Source organism: Tursiops truncatus, chromosome 17 (genome assembly GCF_011762595.2).
Source record: "Tursiops truncatus isolate mTurTru1 chromosome 17, mTurTru1.mat.Y, whole genome shotgun sequence".
NCBI lineage: Eukaryota > Metazoa > Chordata > Mammalia > Artiodactyla > Delphinidae > Tursiops > Tursiops truncatus.
Window position 1 is genome coordinate 43,081,675 of NC_047050.1, and position 20,438 is coordinate 43,102,112.

At 37.9% G+C, this 20,438-nt stretch overlaps 1 protein-coding gene across 1 annotated transcript in view; it reads right to left on the reverse strand.

Moving 5' to 3' along the window:
• RGS22 (regulator of G protein signaling 22) overlaps window positions 1-20,438 on the reverse strand; it is a 181,304-nt gene that overhangs the window by 118,384 nt on the left and 42,482 nt on the right. Inside the window, exons 5-8 of the mRNA XM_073794632.1 lie at window positions 7,914-7,999; window positions 7,118-7,286; window positions 3,786-3,915; window positions 1,373-1,973 (exon numbers count right to left, since the gene is read on the reverse strand). Of these exons, the coding sequence (XP_073650733.1) occupies window positions 1,373-1,973; window positions 3,786-3,915; window positions 7,118-7,286; window positions 7,914-7,999 (986 nt within the window). The remainder of the gene's footprint in view (window positions 1-1,372; window positions 1,974-3,785; window positions 3,916-7,117; window positions 7,287-7,913; window positions 8,000-20,438) is intronic.

Consider the following 20,438-nt stretch of genomic DNA (forward strand, 5'->3'; position numbering starts at 1 on the left):
TAATACACACACATTGACACAATATTCAACTAGCCAAATATTTTCACTTCCAAAATGTTTCAGGCAATTAATGAACTATCTTAAAACCAAAAGTGAGTTACAGGGAGATATAAATATTTCTCACAGATATGGGAATGGGAAGGGTATTTTTGGTAGGCTGAACAATGGCCTTACAAAGATGTCCATATCCTAATCTCCAGAACCTAAGAATGTTACCTTACATGACAGAAGGGACTCTGCAGATGTGATTAGGATTTTGAGGAGATCATCCTGGCTTATCTAATTGGTGCTAATGTAATCTTAACAGTCCTTCTAAGATGGAGGCAGGAGGGTAACAGTCATAGAGAAAAGAAGTGAGGATAGAAGCAGCAGTCAGAGAAGAGAAAAGGTGTCATGCTGCCGGCTTTGGAGATGGAGGAAGGGGGCATAAGCCCAGGAAAGTAGGTGGCCTCAGAAGCTGGAAAAGGCAAGGAAATGGATTTTCCCCTAGAGTGTTCAGAAGGAACGCAGCCCTGCATACCCATTTTAGATTTCTAACCTTTCAACTGTAAGAGAATTAATTCGTGTTGATTTAAGCCACTTAGTTTGTGGTAATTTATTACAGCAACAATAGGAACTAATACAGTATTAATTCTGAAGAATCTATGTAGGTTGCTTGCATATCCCTTCCCTAACATGTCTTGGCAAGTGGTAGTGGCCTTCTACCCTGGGATCAATCAGGTCATGCTTCATAATCAACCATTTGGTAATCCCTGAGCTTATAACTGTGTACAACAATGACGTTATGATCATTATGATCAACAACAGTGGCATTGCGATCTGAATGCCACTGAGATAACTGGAATAATCCAGTCACTAGTACTTACTCAGTCAAACCTTTAATGGGAACTGCAGTCTGCTACAGTGGATCTGCTTCAGAGTTCAGAGCAGATCAGGAAAACACAAGATAAGGACTTTCCTAAAGCAGGGTCCTCTTAAGGTTCTTAAGACTTATAGTGACCTAAAACATCTGGAGCAGCTGAAGACCTGTGCCCCATCAGACTTTTAAGAGGCTCTCTAGAGGATATCCAGCATCATATCTAGCAGCTATCACATTCAGATATGAATGTCGAAGTGGCATCTGACTAAAGACCATAGAATTTGTTAACTGAGCAGGCTGTTAGGAAGAGCCAGCCCCTTACACTGGCATAAGGTATCTTTTACATAAATCAATATTATAATAATAAAATAAATCTTATTATTATTCATTCCTCTAAAAGTATAAATTACATTTAAATATTTATTTCAGGCTTTCTGCCGGTGCTTACATGACCCAAACTAATATTCTATAATTTGGTTTTAAAACTATTGAAAAATAAAAAAGTAGAAATACCTTTGATGTCTTCCACAATCCTTAAGAACTTTTAACCTCTCAATATCCATCCAGAGCCACCAATATCTCTCCCCTAATGTACCTTTAATAAATTTCTTAAATCTTTCGAACTCCTTTCTATTGCCAATGTCATAAGTTTTGTGAGAAATACACCAATTAGCCCTGCTTTCTAGTCCAACGCTCTCAGTTTTTGAAACTGCTTGTGCTAACATGTCTTCCAACTTTTCCTTTAGCATTTCACTCCGCAAAACATTCTTGCCAGAGGTAGTCCCCAAACACTCATCAAATACCACTTCTGTTACATTTCTGAAATTTATATAATCTGGGCTTTCTCTAAGTGGTGCTCCAAGAATTTGATGAATTGCCACTCTCAAAATAAAGTTTATATAAGATCTTAAAAATTCTTCACATGTTGAGAAATGCAATGTCAGGCTTTCATCAACATCCTGTTGCTTTTCAAGGTATGTCCTCAGAAGAGCTTGAGAAGGAGTGTCTTGTAGAGATACAGGCCCATCTTCTTCAAATTCGGAAATTAACCTAGTGGCTGTAGATGGGCTCTTTTTTGTCCTGGGGTGAACTCCATCATCAAAGATAAAACTCTCTGTATTAAATCATAAAAGGCTATTAGATCAGATATAAATGTAAAAGTTTTCTTTTAATTATTAACTAGATGTTATAGAGCTAGGATGGCAAATGGGTTTATCATCGGTAGTGACTGCAGGGACCAACCAGTGTCAATGAGGAGTCTAAGGCTACATTTGGGATCAGTAGAGAGAAAAACTGCCAACAGGGATTAGCCATGTCTTCCCTGGACATGAAAGGGGATATTGGTGGCAGATGAATTAAATATTTGATATCCTTAATAAAGAGGATCTTCAAAAAGACATTATACACTTTTAAAATGTAATATTCCAGGCTGAAAATGTCAACATACAAAGGCCAAATCTATTAAAGAATTAGAATGTGTACATCAAACAACTGTATGTACTTTAATATTTCATGTTCTATGGTAAAATAAAATTAGCTGCCATAGGTGATGAGATGATAGAAGAACAGACCAGAACTGGAGTCATAATAGCAATTAAAAAAATTCACTATTTTATCAGAAAGATTCAATTACTACTATACTTACAACCTATCATTAAAATTACAAAATTGCATAAGGCCCTTGTGAAGACTTACAAATACAAATGGATTGCTTTTACACTTTTTCTAAAGATATAGTCTAGCCCCTATTCTTCTGTCTTTCAGAAATCAGTGAAATATCTGATATCAGTGCTTTATTTCACATGGCAAATCTACCCCTTGCAAAGCCGTGGATCAGGAAAACCCTGACCCATGTGTCCCACTCTCAGTTTTCTCAGTAATAGATTTCAAGTCTCAGTGAACTGGAAATGTTTCATTACAATTTTAATTGAAAATAAATATACTAAACTTCCCCAAAATTGACATTAGACTTTTGTAAACCTGTGAAAGGATACTGGGTATACACTCAACCCCACAGACTTGGAGGTAAAGTGCAAGCCTGGCACTTCTGCTCACTGCCTTCCTGCTATCCTTTCTCTTCCTGCTTACTAACGTCACTCTCCAATTTTCTACTTTACTATTTGGGGAAAATAGTAAGAAATCTATAAATTCAGCAATTTCCAATTAGGAAGATGATTTTTCCCCTTTACCTAGATTTGGGTTCAATCCTAGAGAATCCAGACTTATCACCTCCAGAGGTTGCTTATACTTTTCAAAGGAATTATGTAAGAATTGTTAGTGAATTTCTGAGTTCCTCTCTTGAATCACATTGCAAGATTTTTTTCTCCCTCTAGCAATATCGTATTTAATTACTCCCATTTCTGGAAGGTTCCCTTTATTTATGAAAAGTTTGTATCACCCACAAAAGTTCCCCACAGTAGAAATTTATCTGCTTTTCAAAGTGAGAAACAGTCTGAACTTAAAAACAGAAGGAAAACTCAAGTTCCGTAAATCACTATTTACTTTGGGGAGAAGAGAAAGGTTGCACCCACTTCGTTTCAAAGGATTAATAATAAGAATTTGTAAACTGTGACAGGAAATAATGACAAGACAAATATTTATTGACTGTCCATTAGGTATGAAGCACTAAGCATTTTCTATACATTCAGTATGTATGCATCATTAGTTTAATCTTACAGATGACAAAAGCAAAGCTCCCAGAAGTGGAATAATTTGCAGAAGTCACAAACTAATAAGTATCAGAGTTGGGTTCTAAACTCATCCTCTTTTCACTATATCAGGTTGTCTCTTGAAAAACAGTAGAAAGTGGTGTTGCAGGGGAGATAATTTTTTCTCCCCATCCACTAAGTGTTGTACTGTAAGTTTACAATAACAACAAAAGATGTAAAAAGGAGTTCTGAGGCCATTCTTGTCCTTTTCTGCTTACCAGAAACAGATGAATTAACTGGTGATCCAATTTTGTTGTGTAATACACAAGAAGGTAATGAAAAGGTTGATACTGTTTGCTGATTTTGTTTTGCTAATGCAAACCAATCTTTTGTTTGAGTATAGGAGGCCTAGGAAGAAAGGAGCACATTTGTTTAACATAAGATTAGCAGTATTCTTCCAGTCATGAATCTGGACAAGTCATTATGATAATATTCATTTGCATAGTGCAATATGTAAAGGAAAAATTATGCCATGAAAGAAAAGAATGTTGTACACAGAAAAACTCATTAGCTGAGAATAATGGTAAGGAAATTTCAATTCAGATTATTTTCATATTAGATGATCAAAGGAAAGAAATGAGCTCACTACCCATCAAATTCTTCACTCTTCCACCAGAAGCATGCAATCCTACTTCCTGGATTCACTACAAATTCACACCATCTAACTTTAACTTGGCAGTCACCATGGCTCATCAGTCTTTGGATGCATCTTTTGCCAGCTACTCCCATTCACAACTTTCCCAGTTATTTCATGCCCCCAATTCTGTCTGGCCTGGCTCAGTGTTTTTAACAACTCCTCCCTAATATGACAAAAACTTAACTCTCAATAGCACTGGAAACCTCTCCATGCTCAACTTCCCCTTTACCTTAGATTCAGTTTTCACAACTTTGCTTGGATTGGATGCTTCCTGAAGGCTGATTCCTGACTCACCTGCCCCTGGATGAAGCCTTCAATGTTTCCTTTCTTTTGTGTACTCCTGAACCAGCTGACCCAATTCTCAACCTGACACACAGCTTCTAGAACCCCAGTCCTAAGAAACTCCATCTCAGATTTCCTGGGAAGATTCTTCTTCCTGCTTCTTAGTCATGTCCTCACCTACTCTTCTAGGATAATCCAGCTTGTTCAACAGAAGCAGAAAAGGGAGTGCCCAGCATTACTCTCATTTCTCCTTTCTCCAACCTGGTTGGCCCTTAGCCTAAGGAACACTCACAGAGGAGGCAAGGCTCAAATGGAATAGAATTGTTCCCTGACTATTATGCAGAATTAGCAGGGTACGTCAGGCCACACAATAAGACCAAAAGCAAGAGAAAGAAATATCAGGTGTCATCAGTGTACTCACTGCCCGTCTTAGAAGTAAGGTTTCCTTGGTAGATAAAAGCTTTGAATCTAATTGCCTTTTGTTTCCTCTTTTCCTTCCTCTAAAACCAAGTCATTTATTACTGACTACATGTTCATTCAACATATTTATTGAATGACTACTCTATTACAAGTAGTATCCTAAGCACTGAGAGGAGACCAAAATAATTAAGGAACTTGCAAGGAATAGAGAGAGACCAACATACAAGAGTCCTTGCTATTTCAACTGCACAAAAAAGATGAGAGAGTAGAAGACAGGGGAGAAAGAAGTAGTTAGCCAGACATAAAAGCAGTTAACTATTCTACTTTGTACTCTTAAAAGATGGGTCAATTGTTTGTGTTTAGACGGTATAACTGAAGACTCAAAGAAATATTACCAATTATCATATGGATTAATCCCTATCTATAGTCATGGTTTAGTGATTTAAGGTCCCAAAGAAAACTGAGTCCTCAAAGTTTAAAGGCTGTTAAAAAAATATATATAGTTCAAATATTACTCAAGTTGACAGAAATGAGCTTTTTCCATCACAGAAACTAGTAAAAGTAAACTAGCTTGGATTTTTATTCTCTTATATTTGATTAAATTTACCTGTAAGGAATCAGAACTTATTTCCCTAGATTGATTCTTTCCTTTGCATGTTTATTGACCCCTACTATCAGTATATTTTTTGACATCCCTAACATTATTATAACATATGGGTTAAGATAAAAAATAAATACCTAAAAATAAATATAAGAGAAAAGAAAAATGTGCTTTCAGTACATTCCTGAGCATTATTCAGAGGAAATAATGGGACTGGCATAATTTTTTAACATTTTTGCCAAATATTGCTGATAGGACTGTCAAACTACAAAATTAAATAGGAGCTTACACATGAAAAAAATGTTCAAATAAGATAGGAGAAGGATATCCATTCCAACAGAGATGGCAAATAGTTTTCCTCTTGTATGACATCTTTGATCACTTGGAAGTGCCTGCCTAGAATGCTGTGTTGAAAAAGAATTTGGAGCCAAGTCCTAGCTCAGCAGGAAAATTGCCATAATTGATTAGCAATCTCTGTCATGAATGCAAACTAGGAGAATAGCAACACATGGGTAACATATTTGCAAATCCTGGTTTTGTAAAGAACTGTGTATTAGAGATGTCTTGCCAGAGAGAAGATCTGATAATTAGAGGCTAAAGAGAAGCAGAATACGTGACCCCAAAATATGCCATGGCATTGTGGATTATTGTGAGCTGAAGGAGATCACGACCCAACAGACTCAAGAAAAACACTTACCTCTCCTTTAACTACCTAAAAGAATTTACAGAGGGGGCCTGGCTCAGAGACAGCCAGCACCAGAGATAACTTTTATCTGAATGACCGACCTATCTATATGGCAGGTAAACATCTAATTACCAAACATCTGGTCTTCTTATAGTCCTGTGAATTACCCTCCTCCACTTTGAAGCCCCAGGCCCCTACCCCATTCCTTAGCTCAGGATGGCATATATGTCTCAACTGCCCAACTTGCTCTTGGGTCTTATATTCTTATAGGGTTCCCATACATACTAAATTACATTTGTTTTTTCCTGTTACCCTGTCTTATGTCATTTTTTTGTTTGTTTTTAATAGATCAGCCAAAGAACCTAGGAGGGTAGAAGGAAAATTGTTCCGCCCTGGCAGAGGCAAAGATCAAACAACAGTATTCACTAAACTGTGATTCCCCAAAAGGACATTTGATTCTAGGTTAGATCTCTTCAAACGTACCCATACCACCCAACATTCTCCAAGTGTGAAGGGCAAATTTATCTGGTAACAGCTAAACAGTTATGCATTTTATTACTGAAGAATAATCTTGACAATAGGGAAGAGAAGGCCCAATTTATTGTTGTTTTGTACAAAAATTACAAATTCCAAATAATAAAAAATTTGGAATGAACAATGAAGCCCTTGCTTCCCAGGTGACATTGGGGATGTTCTTCAATTGTGCATTTTTCCTTTGTACACATGAGGATAATAATTCTAATTACATTTCAGGTGAAAGAGTGTAGGGCAAATAAGTCAGCATAAACCTAAGAGAATATTTGCTAAATCTACTTCAGAAGTATTTGAAATCATTTTCCTATTCAAGTGGTACATGAAATTCATATCCCTAAAATGAGGAGTTTCACTGAAGTGCCAAGACACAAAGAAACACTCACACTTTTACCTTGCCAAGAGAAATGCAGAACTTTTTCATACTTATAACATCATCTTCTTCAACAGGAGGAGGTGGTGGACTGGTTGGTTTTTTCAGGACCCAGGGAGAAAAATCTGCACCTAATGTGATATTCATGCCTGATTCACTCCATCTTACTTGTGAAACCAATTTGGCTAACCTGCATTTCAGAAATCATACAAACTAGAAATAAGTTTCAAATATGGTAGAATTTAGAAAAAAAAAAAAATTTTGTTTTATGTATTCAAATCAATCTCCCATCCTAACTCTGCAGGATGATTCTCTTAGGATCTGCTAAAATTAATGGCCTATTCATAGAATTACTAATTAATAATTATTCTATTTTATTTTTATTTAAAAAAACAGTTGTTCTAAGCAAAAGTCAAATTTTAGTAAAACTTCAGAATGTTTAGGTACTTAAACTTTAGAAGTCAGGGAGCATAAAAGAAAAACATGGCCCTGCACTACAACATTCTGTCTTTTTTATGACACTCATATTCATTTTTTAACACCCTGAACATAAATACCTTTACAGAAGTAGAAAAAAATTTTAAATATAATGATCAAAGAAGCAGAATTGAAATACATTTATTAGGTACTGTTTCTACAAAATCTCTTTGCAAAAGTTAAGTGATTTTTACCAATGCTCTATCTTATACTATATAGCAAGTGGAATATAAACTCAAATGAGTTTAAAGGTATACAATTTTATTAAGGAAGTACAGAAAAATTATTTTTGGTGAACAAAAATCATTTAAAAATATGTATATTGATGGGATTACAATACCTGTATTCAAAGTAGCAATCACTTTCCAGAAATGCTGGAAGTCTTTCTTTTTTGACCCAGTGAATACCTTGTTCACGATTGAGACACTATTAGAGGACAAGTGAAAAAGAAAAAGTGTGTCAAAGAAATTCACCATTCAGGACAATGATGGCCTAATCACTAGAGCAATATTACCTCTAGCTCTTACAGGGAGCCCTGCCTGTACCTTCTATTTGGATGGGAGAGAGTAAGAACCCTGATTCACAAGTACTTCTTCAATTCTCTCAACAATCCTGTATCAACTATTATCTATGTTTTACGGATTAACAAGCTGAATCCAGAAAACTTAAGTAACTTACTGAAAGAGAAAGAGTGACAAAAAATTCAGTCTCAGTATTTTCACAGTCATAAAATGGGTGAAAAATAATCACAAACAGAAAAAGAACTAACCAGAAAACTTGGTAAGACTGCTAGAGTGACTGCAAGCCCTTTGTCCTTCCAATTTTAGGAAATTTTGTTAAATATTTAACATCACCAGGCATTATCATTGAGGATACCAAGGTTAACAAGAAAGAGAAGGCCCTTCCTTTAAGGAGTTTGCAGATAATTCAATAAGCAATAATAACAGAGTGCTATAAGCACCAGAAGTTCAGGATTCTGTGGGAAGCCACATGGGCATGAAAACCAGCAAAGGTTTCCCACAGAACATGACTGGGGGGATGGGGGACAGAGTCAAGATGGAGGAATAGGAGGATGTGCAGTTCGCCTCTCCCCACAAGTACATCAAGAATACATCTACATCTACAAATGGAACAATTCTCATAGAGCACCTGCTGAACACTAGCAGAGGACCCTGGACACCTGAAAGGGCAAGAAAAATCCCCACGCAACCGGGTAGGACTTAGGAAAGAAAAAAAGAAGAGGAAACAGGACGGGACCTGCACCCTTGCAGGGGAGCTGAAGGAGAGGAGAGGTTCCCGCACGCAGGGAAGCCCCCTCACCGGTGGGGAGACCAGCTGGGACAGAGAGGGAGCTTCAGGGGCTTGGAGGAGAGGGCAGCAACCAGTCTGTGGCAGACAGGACAGAGTAAGACCTACACGGATGGTCCAGATGGTCCATGCCGCAGCCCTGAGCTCCCCAGACCGAGTCCTGTGTCTGCTGGTGCGGAGCAGGGCTGCATGATGGAACATGGGGTCTGGAGAGTGGACTCAGGGAGGGGACAGCTGTTGGCTGTGAAGGGACAGCCTGAAGGGACGGGAGTAAAGAGCTCCACGATTGGGAATGTTCATGGAAGAAGCCCAGGCTGCCATAAAAGCAGAGTGCCATTGTTGAGTGGCACGCAAGGGGTGAGGCCACCATTGCAGCCCCCTTCCCTATGCACTGGCCCCTGCCTCCGGGGGCATTAGGATGGTCACCTGCCTGAGCAGGCTCGCGTGCCCCACCTGTTGCCGCCTCCACCCCCGCCCACCTGAGTGGGTGCATGCGCTCTGGGACAGCCTGAAGAACAGATGCTAGCAGGAGGAACACATACAGAGGTGGGGCTGAAACCACAGCTGAGCCCCAGGGGCAATGCAACTAAGGAAGAAGAGCTGAAATCTCTCCTTGAGGCTGCAGGAACCACGGATTTACACCCCCGCTGTCAGCACTGTAAACTCAGCAACTGAGGAACGTCCAAATGGACGAGTGCTCCCATAGCTGAGACGGGTCTAGCTTTACAGCTGTGGGCTTTGTGGGCACGTACACACGGAGATTGGACCAGGCCAGAATCTGAGCTGCCTCCACAGCTACCACAGTGGGTCCAGGTACACGACTACTGCAGTCCTGGGATATGACTTCGGTGGATCTGCACTGGTGGCCTGGTGAAAACAACGCCTAAGAGATGCCAGGGCCAACTGCCGGCATACCCAGTTAAGGGGGCGCTGAGAGCAGTTCCAACGACAGTGTAATTTGTGAGCCAACACAATGGGTGAAAAGTGACACAACAGAGTTCACTCACAGGTGAACAGTTCCAGAGGAGGAAAACTCAGTGGCTTCTCTCCCAGTGGGAGAGCTCCAATCTCACCTACTGCATACCACAATTAGAAACACAGCTCAGAAACAGATCTGAGGGCCGCAGACCCTGCTCCTGGCAGGGAATTAACAACCACAGAGCAAAGAGGAGGCTCCGCTCAATATCCAGTGCAGGCTTAGGTCACCACAACATCAGTCACACCTCGTATCAAGGGGATAACGGCCAGCATACACTGAGGAAAGAGGGGGCAGACATCCATACTAAAAACAGCCCTTGCACCAAAAAATATTAAACACACAGAGACTACATAGGGACATTCCCACATAAAAATAGCCCTTCAAGACAGTCTCAGAGTCAGGCATTAGGAGGAAGAACCCCAGAGTGCAGGAGCTCCACAGGGCTGGAAGAAACAGACACTCTACTCTTGGAGGGTGTACACAAGACCTCATGTGTGCTGGGACAGAGCACAAAGCAATACCTCCATAGGAATCACAGCTAGACCTAACTAGGGTCTGAGAGCGTTTCCTGGGGAGGTGGGGGTTGGCTGCAGCTCACTGTCAGGGCAGGGACACTGGTGGCGGAGGTGGGGCTTTGTGGGCACCAGAGAATACTGGACCCCAGAGAATACTGATCAGTGTGAGCTCTCCTGGAGGTCCCCACTTTGCACTAAGACCTGGCCACACCCAACAGCCTACAGGCTGCAGAGCTGGAATGCTTCAGACCAAACAACCAGCAGGACAGGAACACAGCCCCACCCATCAGCAGACAGGCTGCCTAAAGTCATACTGAGCTCATAGCTACCTCAAAACACACCCCTTGTCACAACCCTGCCCATCAGACGGACAAGGCCCAGCTCCACTCACCAAAGGGCAAGCACCAGTCCCTCCCACCAGGAAGCCTGCATAAGCCTCTGGACCAACCTCACCCACCAGGGGGCAGACACCAGAAGCAATAAGAACTATGGTCCTGCAACCTGTGGAAAGGAGACCACAAACACAGAAAGTTCAACAAAATGAGATGACAGAGAAATATGCTGCAAAAAAAGGAACAAGATAAAACCACACAAGAACAACTAAATGAAGAGGAAATAGGCAATCTACCTGAAAAAGAATTCACAGTAATGATAGTAAAGATGATCCAAGATCTCATAAAAAAAAATGGAAGCACAGATCAAGAAGACACAAGAAAAGTTTAACAAGGAGTTAGAAGATATAAAGAACAAACAAACAGATGAACAATACAATAACTAAAATGACAAAGCACACTAGAAGGGATCAGTAGCAGAGTAACTGAGGCAAAGGAACGAATAAGTGAGCTGGAACACAGAGTGGTGGAAATCACTGCCACAGAACAGAATAAAGAAAAAAGAATGAAAAGAAATGAGGACAGTCTCAGAGACATCTGGGACAACATTAAACACACCAACATTCATTTTATCGGGTCCCAGAAGGAGAAGAGAAAGAAAAAGGACCTGAGGAAATTTTTGAAGATATTATAGCCAAAAATTTCCCTAACATGAGAAAGGAAACACTGAAGTCCAGAAAGTGCAGAGAGTCCCATACAGGATGAACCCAAGGAGGAAAATGCCAAGACACATATTAATGAAACTGACAAAAATTAAAGACAAAGAAAAAATATTAAGAGCAACAAGGAAAAAGCAACAAATAACATACAAGGGGATCTCCATGAGGTTATCAGCTGATTTTTAAGCCAGAAACTCTGCAGGCCAGAAGGGAGTGGCACAACATATTTCAAGGGATGAAAGGGAAAAAAACCAACAACAAAGAATACTCTACCCAGCAAGGTTCTCTTTCAGATTCAACAGAAAAAACAAAAGTTTTAGAGACAAGCAAAAGCTAAGAGAATTCAGCACCACCAAACAAGCTTTACAACAAATGCTAAAGGAACTTCTCTAGGTGGGAAAGAGACCAGCAACTTAAAACAACCTTGTACCTATATAGACTGCTGTATCAAAACCTCATGGGAACAGCAAACCCCAAAACTGCAATAGATACACAAACAAAAAAGAAAAGGCAACTCAAACACAATACCAAAGATAGTCAACAAATTACAAGAGAAGAGAACAAAAGAGGAAGGGAAGAAAAAAGACCTACAAAAACAAATCCAAAACAATTAAGAAAATGTCAGTAGGAACATACATATCAATAATTACCTTAAATGTAAAAGGATTAAATGCTCCAAACAAAAGATACAGACTGGCTGAATGGATACAAAAACAAGACCCATATATATGCTGTCTACAAGAAACCCATTTCAGATCTAGGGACACAAACAGACTGAAAGTGAGGGGATGGAAAAAGGTATTCTATGCAAATGGAAACTGAACATTATGGGATTAGAAATCAATTACAGGAAAAAAAACTGTAAAAAACACAAACATGTAGACACTAAATAATACGTTACTAAACAACCAATAGATCACCAAAGAAATAAAAATATCTAGAGACAAATGACAATGAAAACAAAACGATCCAAAACCTATGGGATGCAGCAAAAGCAGTTCTAAGAGGGCAGTGTATAGCTATACAAGCCTACCTCAAGAAACAAGAAAAACCTCAAAAAAAAAAAAAAAAAAGCCTAACCTTACACCTAAAGCAACTAGAGAAAGAGAACAAATAAAACCCAAAGTTAGCAGAAGGAAAGATATCATAAAGATCAGAACAGAAATAAATGAAATAGAGACAAAGAAAACAATAGATAAGATCAATGAAACTACAAGCTGGTTCTTTGAAAAGATAAACAAATTGATAAACCTTTAGCTAAACTCATCAAAAAAAAAAGGAATATGGCTCAAATCAATAAAATTAGAAATGAACAAGGAGAAGTTATAACTGACATCACGGAAATACAAAGGATCATAAGAATCTACTACAAGCAACTATATGCCAATAAAATGGACAGCCTAGAAGAAATGGACAAATTCTTAGAAAGGTACAACCCTCCAAGACTGAACCAGGAGGAAATAGAAAATATGAACAGACCAATCGCAAGTACTGAAATTGAAACTATACTTTAAAAACTTCCAACACACAGAGGTCCAGGACTAGATGTCTTCACAGGGGAATTCTATCAAACATTTAGAGAAGAGTTAACACCTATCCTTCTCAAACTCTTCCAAAAAATTGCAGATGAGGGAACACTCCCAAGGTCATCTATGAGGCCACCATCACCCTGATACCAAAACCAGACAAAGATACAACAATAAGAGAAGATTACAGGCCAATATCACTGATGAACACTGACACAAAAATCCTCAACAAAATACTAGCAAACAGAATCCAACAACACATTAAAAGGATCATACACCATGATCAAGTGGAATTTATCCCAGGGATTCAAGGATTTTTCAATATACACAAATCAATCAATGTGATATACCACATTAACAAACTGAAGAATAAAAACCATACAATCCCAATAGATTCAGAAAAAGCTTTTGACAAAATTCAACACCCAATTATGACAAAAACTCTCCAGGAAATGGGCATAGAGAGAACCTACCACAACATAATAAGGGCCATATACAACAAACCCACAGCAAACATCATTCTCAATGGTGAAAAACTGAAAGCATCTCCTCTAAGATCAGGAACAAGACAAGGATGTCGACTCTCACCACTTTTACTCAACATAGTTTTGGAAGTCCTGGCCATGGCAATCAGAGAAGAAAAAGAAATCAAATGAATCCAAATTTGAAAAGAAGTAAAACCATCACTGTTTGCAGATGACATGATGCTATACATAGAAAATCCTAAAGATGCTACCAGAAAACAACTAGAGCTCATCAATGAATTTGGCAAAGTTTCAGGATACAAAATTAATGCGCAGAAATCTCTTGTATTCCCGTACACTAACAACGAAAGATCAGAAAGAGAAATTAAGCAAACAATCCCATTCACCAGTGCAAGAAAAAGAATAAAATACCTAGGAATAAACCTACCTAAGAAGGTAAAAGACTCAGAAGACTATAAGACACTGATGGAAGAAATTAAAGATGACACAAACAGATGGAGAGATATACCATTTTCCTGGATTGGAAGAATCAATATTATCAAAATGACTATACTACCCAAAGCAATCTACAGATTCAATGCAATCCCTATCAAACTACCAATGGCATTTTTCACAGAACTAGGACAAAAATTTTTTAAATTTGTATGGAAACACGAAAGACCCCAAAGAGCCAAAGCAATCTTGAGAAAGAAAAAAGGAGCTGGAGAAATCAAGCTCCTTGACTTCAGAGTATACTATAAAGTTACAGTAATCAAAACAGTATGGTACTGGCACAAAAACTGAAATATAGATCAATGGAACAGGATAGAAAGTCCAGAGATAAACCCACACACCTATGGCCAACTAATCTATGACAAAGGAGGCAAGAATACACAAGGGAGAAAAGACAGTTCTTCAATAAGTGGTGCTGGGAAAACTGGAGAGCCACATGTAAAAGGATGAAATTAGAACACTCTCTAACATCATACACAAAAATAAACTCAAAATGGATTAAAGACCTAAATGTTAGGCTGATACTATAAAACTCTTAGAGGAAAACATAGAACACTCTCTGACATAAATTGCAGAAATATCTTTTTGGATCCACCTCCTCGAGTAATGAAAATAAAAACAAAAATAAACAAATGGACGTAATTAAACTTAAAAGTGTTTGCACAGCAAAGAAAACCATAAATGAGACAAAAAGACAACCAACAGAGTGGGAGAAAATATTTGCAAACCTAAGTGACCAACACGGCATTAACCTCCAAAATATACAAACAGCTCATGCAGCTCAATAACAAAAAACAAACATCCCAGTCAAAAAATGGGGAGGACATCTAAATAGAAATTTCTCCAAAGAAGATATACAGATGGCCAAAAAGGCACATGAAAAGATGCTGAACATCACTAATTATCAGAGAAATGCAAATCAAAACTACAGTGAGGTATCACTGCACACTGGTCAGAATAGCCATCAACAAAACATCTACAATCAGTAAATGCTGGGGAGGGTGTGGAGAAAAGGGAACCCTTCTACACTGTTGGTGGGAATGCAAATTGGTACAGCCACTATGGAGAACAGTATGGAGTTTCCTTAACAAACTAGAAATAGAGCTACCATGCCATCCAGCGATCCCACTCCTGGGCATAAACCCTGAGAAGACCATAATTCAAAAAGATACATGCATCCCAGTGTTCACTGCAGCATTATTTACAATATCCAGGACTGGAAGCAACCTAAATGTCCATTGACTGAAGAAGAGATAAAGAAGATGTGGTACATATATGCAATGGAATATTACTCAGCCATTAAAAAAGAATGAAACAATGCCATTTGCAGCCACATATGGACCTAGAGACTGTCATATGACAGTCAGACAGAGAAGGACAAATATCATATGATATCACTTATATGTAGAATCTAAAAAAATGGTACAAATGAACTTATTTACAAAACAGAAATAGAGTCATAGATGTAGAAACAGTCTTACGGTTGTGGAGGGAAGGGGGAAAGGATAAACTGAGAGATTGGGATTGACATATACACACTACTATTATATATAAAATAGATAACTAATAAGGACCTACTGTATAGCACAGGGAACTCTACTCAATACTCTGTAATGACCTATATGGGAAAAGAATTTGAAAAAGAATACTTGTGTATGTATAACTGAATCACTTTGCTGTACACCTGAAACTAACACAACATTGTTAATCAACTATAATCCAATAAAAATTTTTAAAAATTATAATTGACTGGAAGCATGATTAGCTAGGTTGAAGAGGGAAGGAGGAAAGAAATAAAGATAAGTTTAATAGATCACAGGGTAAGATTTGAGAGATGGAGGGAGGAAGGCTGGAGAAGTAGGCAGGGCCCTGATTATGAGTAGTCTTTTAAATAACATTATGGAGTTTAGATTTTATCTTAAGGTTGTGAGGGTCACATGAATTTACAGAAGAGTTACTAAGTTGCTATTCATCCTAAGACATTTATATACTATTGTTTCTATTTTGTCTTATATTCATTTTTTCCAGAATTCTAATCAATGCCAGTACCTTGGACACTAAACAAATGCTAATAAGAAGTAAAACAACCAATAAAGTACACATTTCAGTGAGGCAAATGTGTCTGCACTATGTGGCTTCCACTGACTGTCTGCTAAAGCAAAAATTTTGCTGTGATATTAACATCAGAGTCAACGCAGACCACTGCTATCTCCTTTGAGGAACTCGCAGGCTCACACAGCAGTGCTTCCACCATCTGAGAAGCTAATGTTCTTGGGGGTGCACCTGTGCTCAGCAATGCTGACATGTGACACCAAGTCATTAGGCTCCCCAGGACTGGAAAACTGAGCAAACAATGGTTTCCTCCTGTTTAGCCAAAAACACCCACTTGCCTTCACCAAAGACTATCTTCTGGGTACTTAAAAAATAGAAGAAACTTTGGAAACAGCCAGCACCTTAACAGTAGCATCTTGTTGACTGCTTATCAGTGAGATCTGAAGGACATTTGGATCTTGAGTAAGAAGGATTCCACATATGCTACACACTGACAACCAACCACACAGGAGTCTTGAATTCTCATGAGCAATGTATTCAATGTATCACAGAAAGACACCAGACCGCACATAAAAATCGACATAAACACTTGAGGAATTCTACAAGGCCGTGGAACTACTCAGTTCATACAAAATCAGTTTGCCTAATATTTACCTAATGAACAGTTCACCTATAACTCTTTCCTTTTTGTATGTTTTGCATCTATTTGACCTAAAAATTAATGAAAAGTATAAAAAAATAAAATCAAAATTGAAGAAAAGTCTTTAGTCAAACTGCTAAAAAATCCTTTCAAGGTGTTTTCAAGTAACTAAAATATAAAGACCAAAAAGATACAAAACAACCCTGCCAACCATAGAAGGATAAATTAATAAATACTATAAGAAACACAAAAATAATTTACCTAGAATAAAATTATTTAATCCTTAAAACTAAAAAAAATGTTAAGAAAAACAGATAACCAAAAGGTTAGGGGAAACTGGCTGTCGGTAGGTAAATCATTCTAGAACTACTTCCAATTAGCCATATACAAGCTCTTTAAACTGTCACCAGGATTAAATTAATAAAAATTATATTTATATGTATGAGCAACTAAATAAAGCATGGCTATCTGCCAATGGACTAGATTTTCTGTCTAGTCATTTACTGAAGTATAAATTACATAGAGTAAAATCCATCCTTTTTAGTACACAGTGCTACAAGTTTTGACAATTACATACAGTCATGTAACCATGACTACAATCAAGATGTAGAATAGTTCCAACAGCTCCAAACTTCCTCATGACACTTTGCAGTCAATGACTCCCTCTAACCCCAGGCCCTGGCAACCACTGACAGGTTCTCTATATAGTTTTGCCTTTCCCAGAATGTCATATAAATGGAATCAATATAGTATGTAGCCTTTGACTCTGGCTTCTTTCATTTAGCATAATGCATGTGAGATTGATCTATGTTCTTCCATGGATCACTAGTCCATTCCTCTTCATTGCTGAGTAGTACTCCACTGTACTGATGAACCACATTTTATTTATCCATTCCCAGTAAGGAAATTTGGGTTGTTTCTAGCTTTTGGTGATTATAATAAAACAACTAGAGACATTCACATACAGGTTTTTGTTTTTAATTAATTAATTTATTTATTTTTGGCTGCGATGGGTCTTTGTTGCGGTGAGTGGGGGCTACTCTTCATCGCGGTGTGCGGACTTCTCACTGCAGTGGCTTCTCTTGTTCCGGAGCACGGGCTCTAGGCGCCCAGGCTTTAGTAGTTGTGGCACATGGGCTCAGTAGTTGTGGCTCGCAGGCTCTAGAGCTCAGGTTCCGTAGTTGTGGCGCACAGGCTTAGTTGCTCCGCGGCATGTGGGATCTTCCCGGACCAGGGCTCGAACCTGTGTCCCCTGCATTGGCAGGCGGATTCTTAACCACTGTGCCACCAGGGGAATCCCTCACATACAGGTTTTTATGTGAACATAACTGTCTATTTCTCTTGGGGTAATATATAGGAATAAGATAGATAGGTAGTATGGTATGTGTTTAACTTAGGAAGAACTGCCAAACTGTTTTCCCAAATGTAATTTGCATCAACAATGTAAGAGTTCTAGATGCTCTGCATCCTGGCTAGCATTTTGTATTGTCAATATTTATTTGTTGTTTATTTTGTACATCATAATAGGTGAGTAGAAATAGTTCATCGTGATGTGTGTATGTGCGAACACTTTTTTTTAATAACAGCTTTGAGATATAGCTTATGTTTCACACAACTCATCCATTTAAAGTATAAGCCAATGATTTTAGTATATTCAGAAACCATCACCACAAATTTAGAACATTTTCATCACCCTCTCCAAAAAACCCATACCCATTAGCAATCACTCTCCATTCATTCCAACTCCTCCACCTCACCTTCCAATGTTGAACGCACTTCTCTTATGACTAAAGATGTTGAGCATCTTTTCATATGTGTATTGGTCATTTTTACATCTTCTTTGGAGAAATACCTATTCAGATCCTTTGTCCATTTTTAAATTGGGTAGTCCTTTTATTGTTGAGTTGTAAGAGCTCTTTACACAGTCTAGATACACAGTCCTTATCAGATATATGATTGGCAAATATTTTCTCCCATTCTGTGGGTTTTCTTTTCACTTTCTTTAGACCATAAAAGTTTTATATTTTTATTTATCTGTTTTTTTCTTTTGTTGTTTATGCTTTTGGTGTGATATCTAAAATACCAATGCCTATATAAGGTCATGAAGATTTACATTTGTGTTTTCTTCTAAAATATGCTTCATTATTAGTATTTTTTGCATTGCTAGATTCAGTTTGCTGTTTTTGAACTTTTTTGTGCCTATGTTCATGAGGGATATTAGTTTGTAAGCTCTTCTTTTCTTTGAAATTTCTTTATCTAGTGCTGGTATAAGGATAATGCTGGAATGAGTTGGAAATTGATCCCTCTTCTTTTTTTTTTTTTGGAAGAGTTTTCATAAATTTAGTATTACTTCATCTTTAAAGGTTTGACAGAATTCACCAGTGAAGTCATCTGGACCTAGAGTTTTCTTTGTGGAAATCTTCTTCCCTCAAGACTTATTTTTTTGGAGCAGTTTTAGGTTTACAACAAAACTGAGAAGATAAAGATTTCCTATATATCTCCTGCATCCACACATGCATAGCCTCCCCCTTTATGAACATCACTCACAGAATGGTACATTTTTTACCAAGAATGAACCTACACGGACACATCATAATCACCCCAAATCCATTGTTTACCTTAGGGTTCACTCTTGGTGTTGTATGTTCTATGGGTTTGGACAAATGTATAATGACATATATCCATCAGTGTAATATCATACAGAGTATTTTCACTACCCTAAAAGTCCTCTATGCTCTGCCTATTCACCTCTGGCCCCTGGAACCCCTAGTAATCACTAATCTTTTTTTTTTTAATATTCTTATGTGCTTGATTTTATTCTGTATTTTTTTGAATTTTATTTATTTTTTTATACAGCAGGTTCTTATCAGTTATCCAGTTTGTACAAAACCACTAATCTTTTCATTGTCTACATAGATGTGCCTTTTCCAGAATATTATATAGTTGGAATCATACAGTATGTAGCCTTTGTCAAATTGGCTTCTTTCACATGGAAATATGTATTTAAGGTCCCTCCATGTATTTTTTGTGGATTGAAAGCTCATTTCTTCTTACCACTCTATAATATCCCATTGTCTGGATGTACACAGTTTAGTTATCCACTCATCTAATGAAGGGCATCTTACTTGCTTCCAAGTTTTGACAATTATGAATAAAGCTACTATAAACATCCATATGCAGGTTTCTGTGTGGGCATATATTTTCAACTCCTTTGGGTAAATAACCAGGGAGTATGATTGCTGAAATGTATGCTAAGAGTATGTTAGTTTTATAAGAAACCATCAAAATGTCCTCCAAAGTGGCTGTACCACTTTTGCATTTCCACCAGCAATGTATGTGATTTCCTGTTGCTCCACATCTTCATTAACATTTGGTGTTGTCAGTGTTCTGGATTTTGGCCATTCTAATAGGTGTGTACTAGTATCTTACTGTTGTTTTAATTTGCATTTTCCTGATGACATATAATGTGGACCACCTTTTATATACTTACTTGCCATTTCTATATCTTCTTTGGCCCATTTTAAAATCAAGTTGTTTGTTTTCTTATTGTTTGGATAACAGTCCTCTATCAGATGTGTCTTTTGCTAATATTTTCTTCAAGTCTTTGGCTAGTCTTTTAATTCTCTTGATAATAATGTCTTATGCAGAGCAGAAATTTTTAAATTTAATGAAATTCAGCTTAACAATGATTTCTTTCATGGATCATGTCTCTGATATTGTATCTAAAAAGTCACCTTACCAAAGGTTATCTAGGTTTTCTGCTGTATTATCATCTAGCAGTTTTATAGTTTTGTGTTTTGCATTTAGGACTATGATC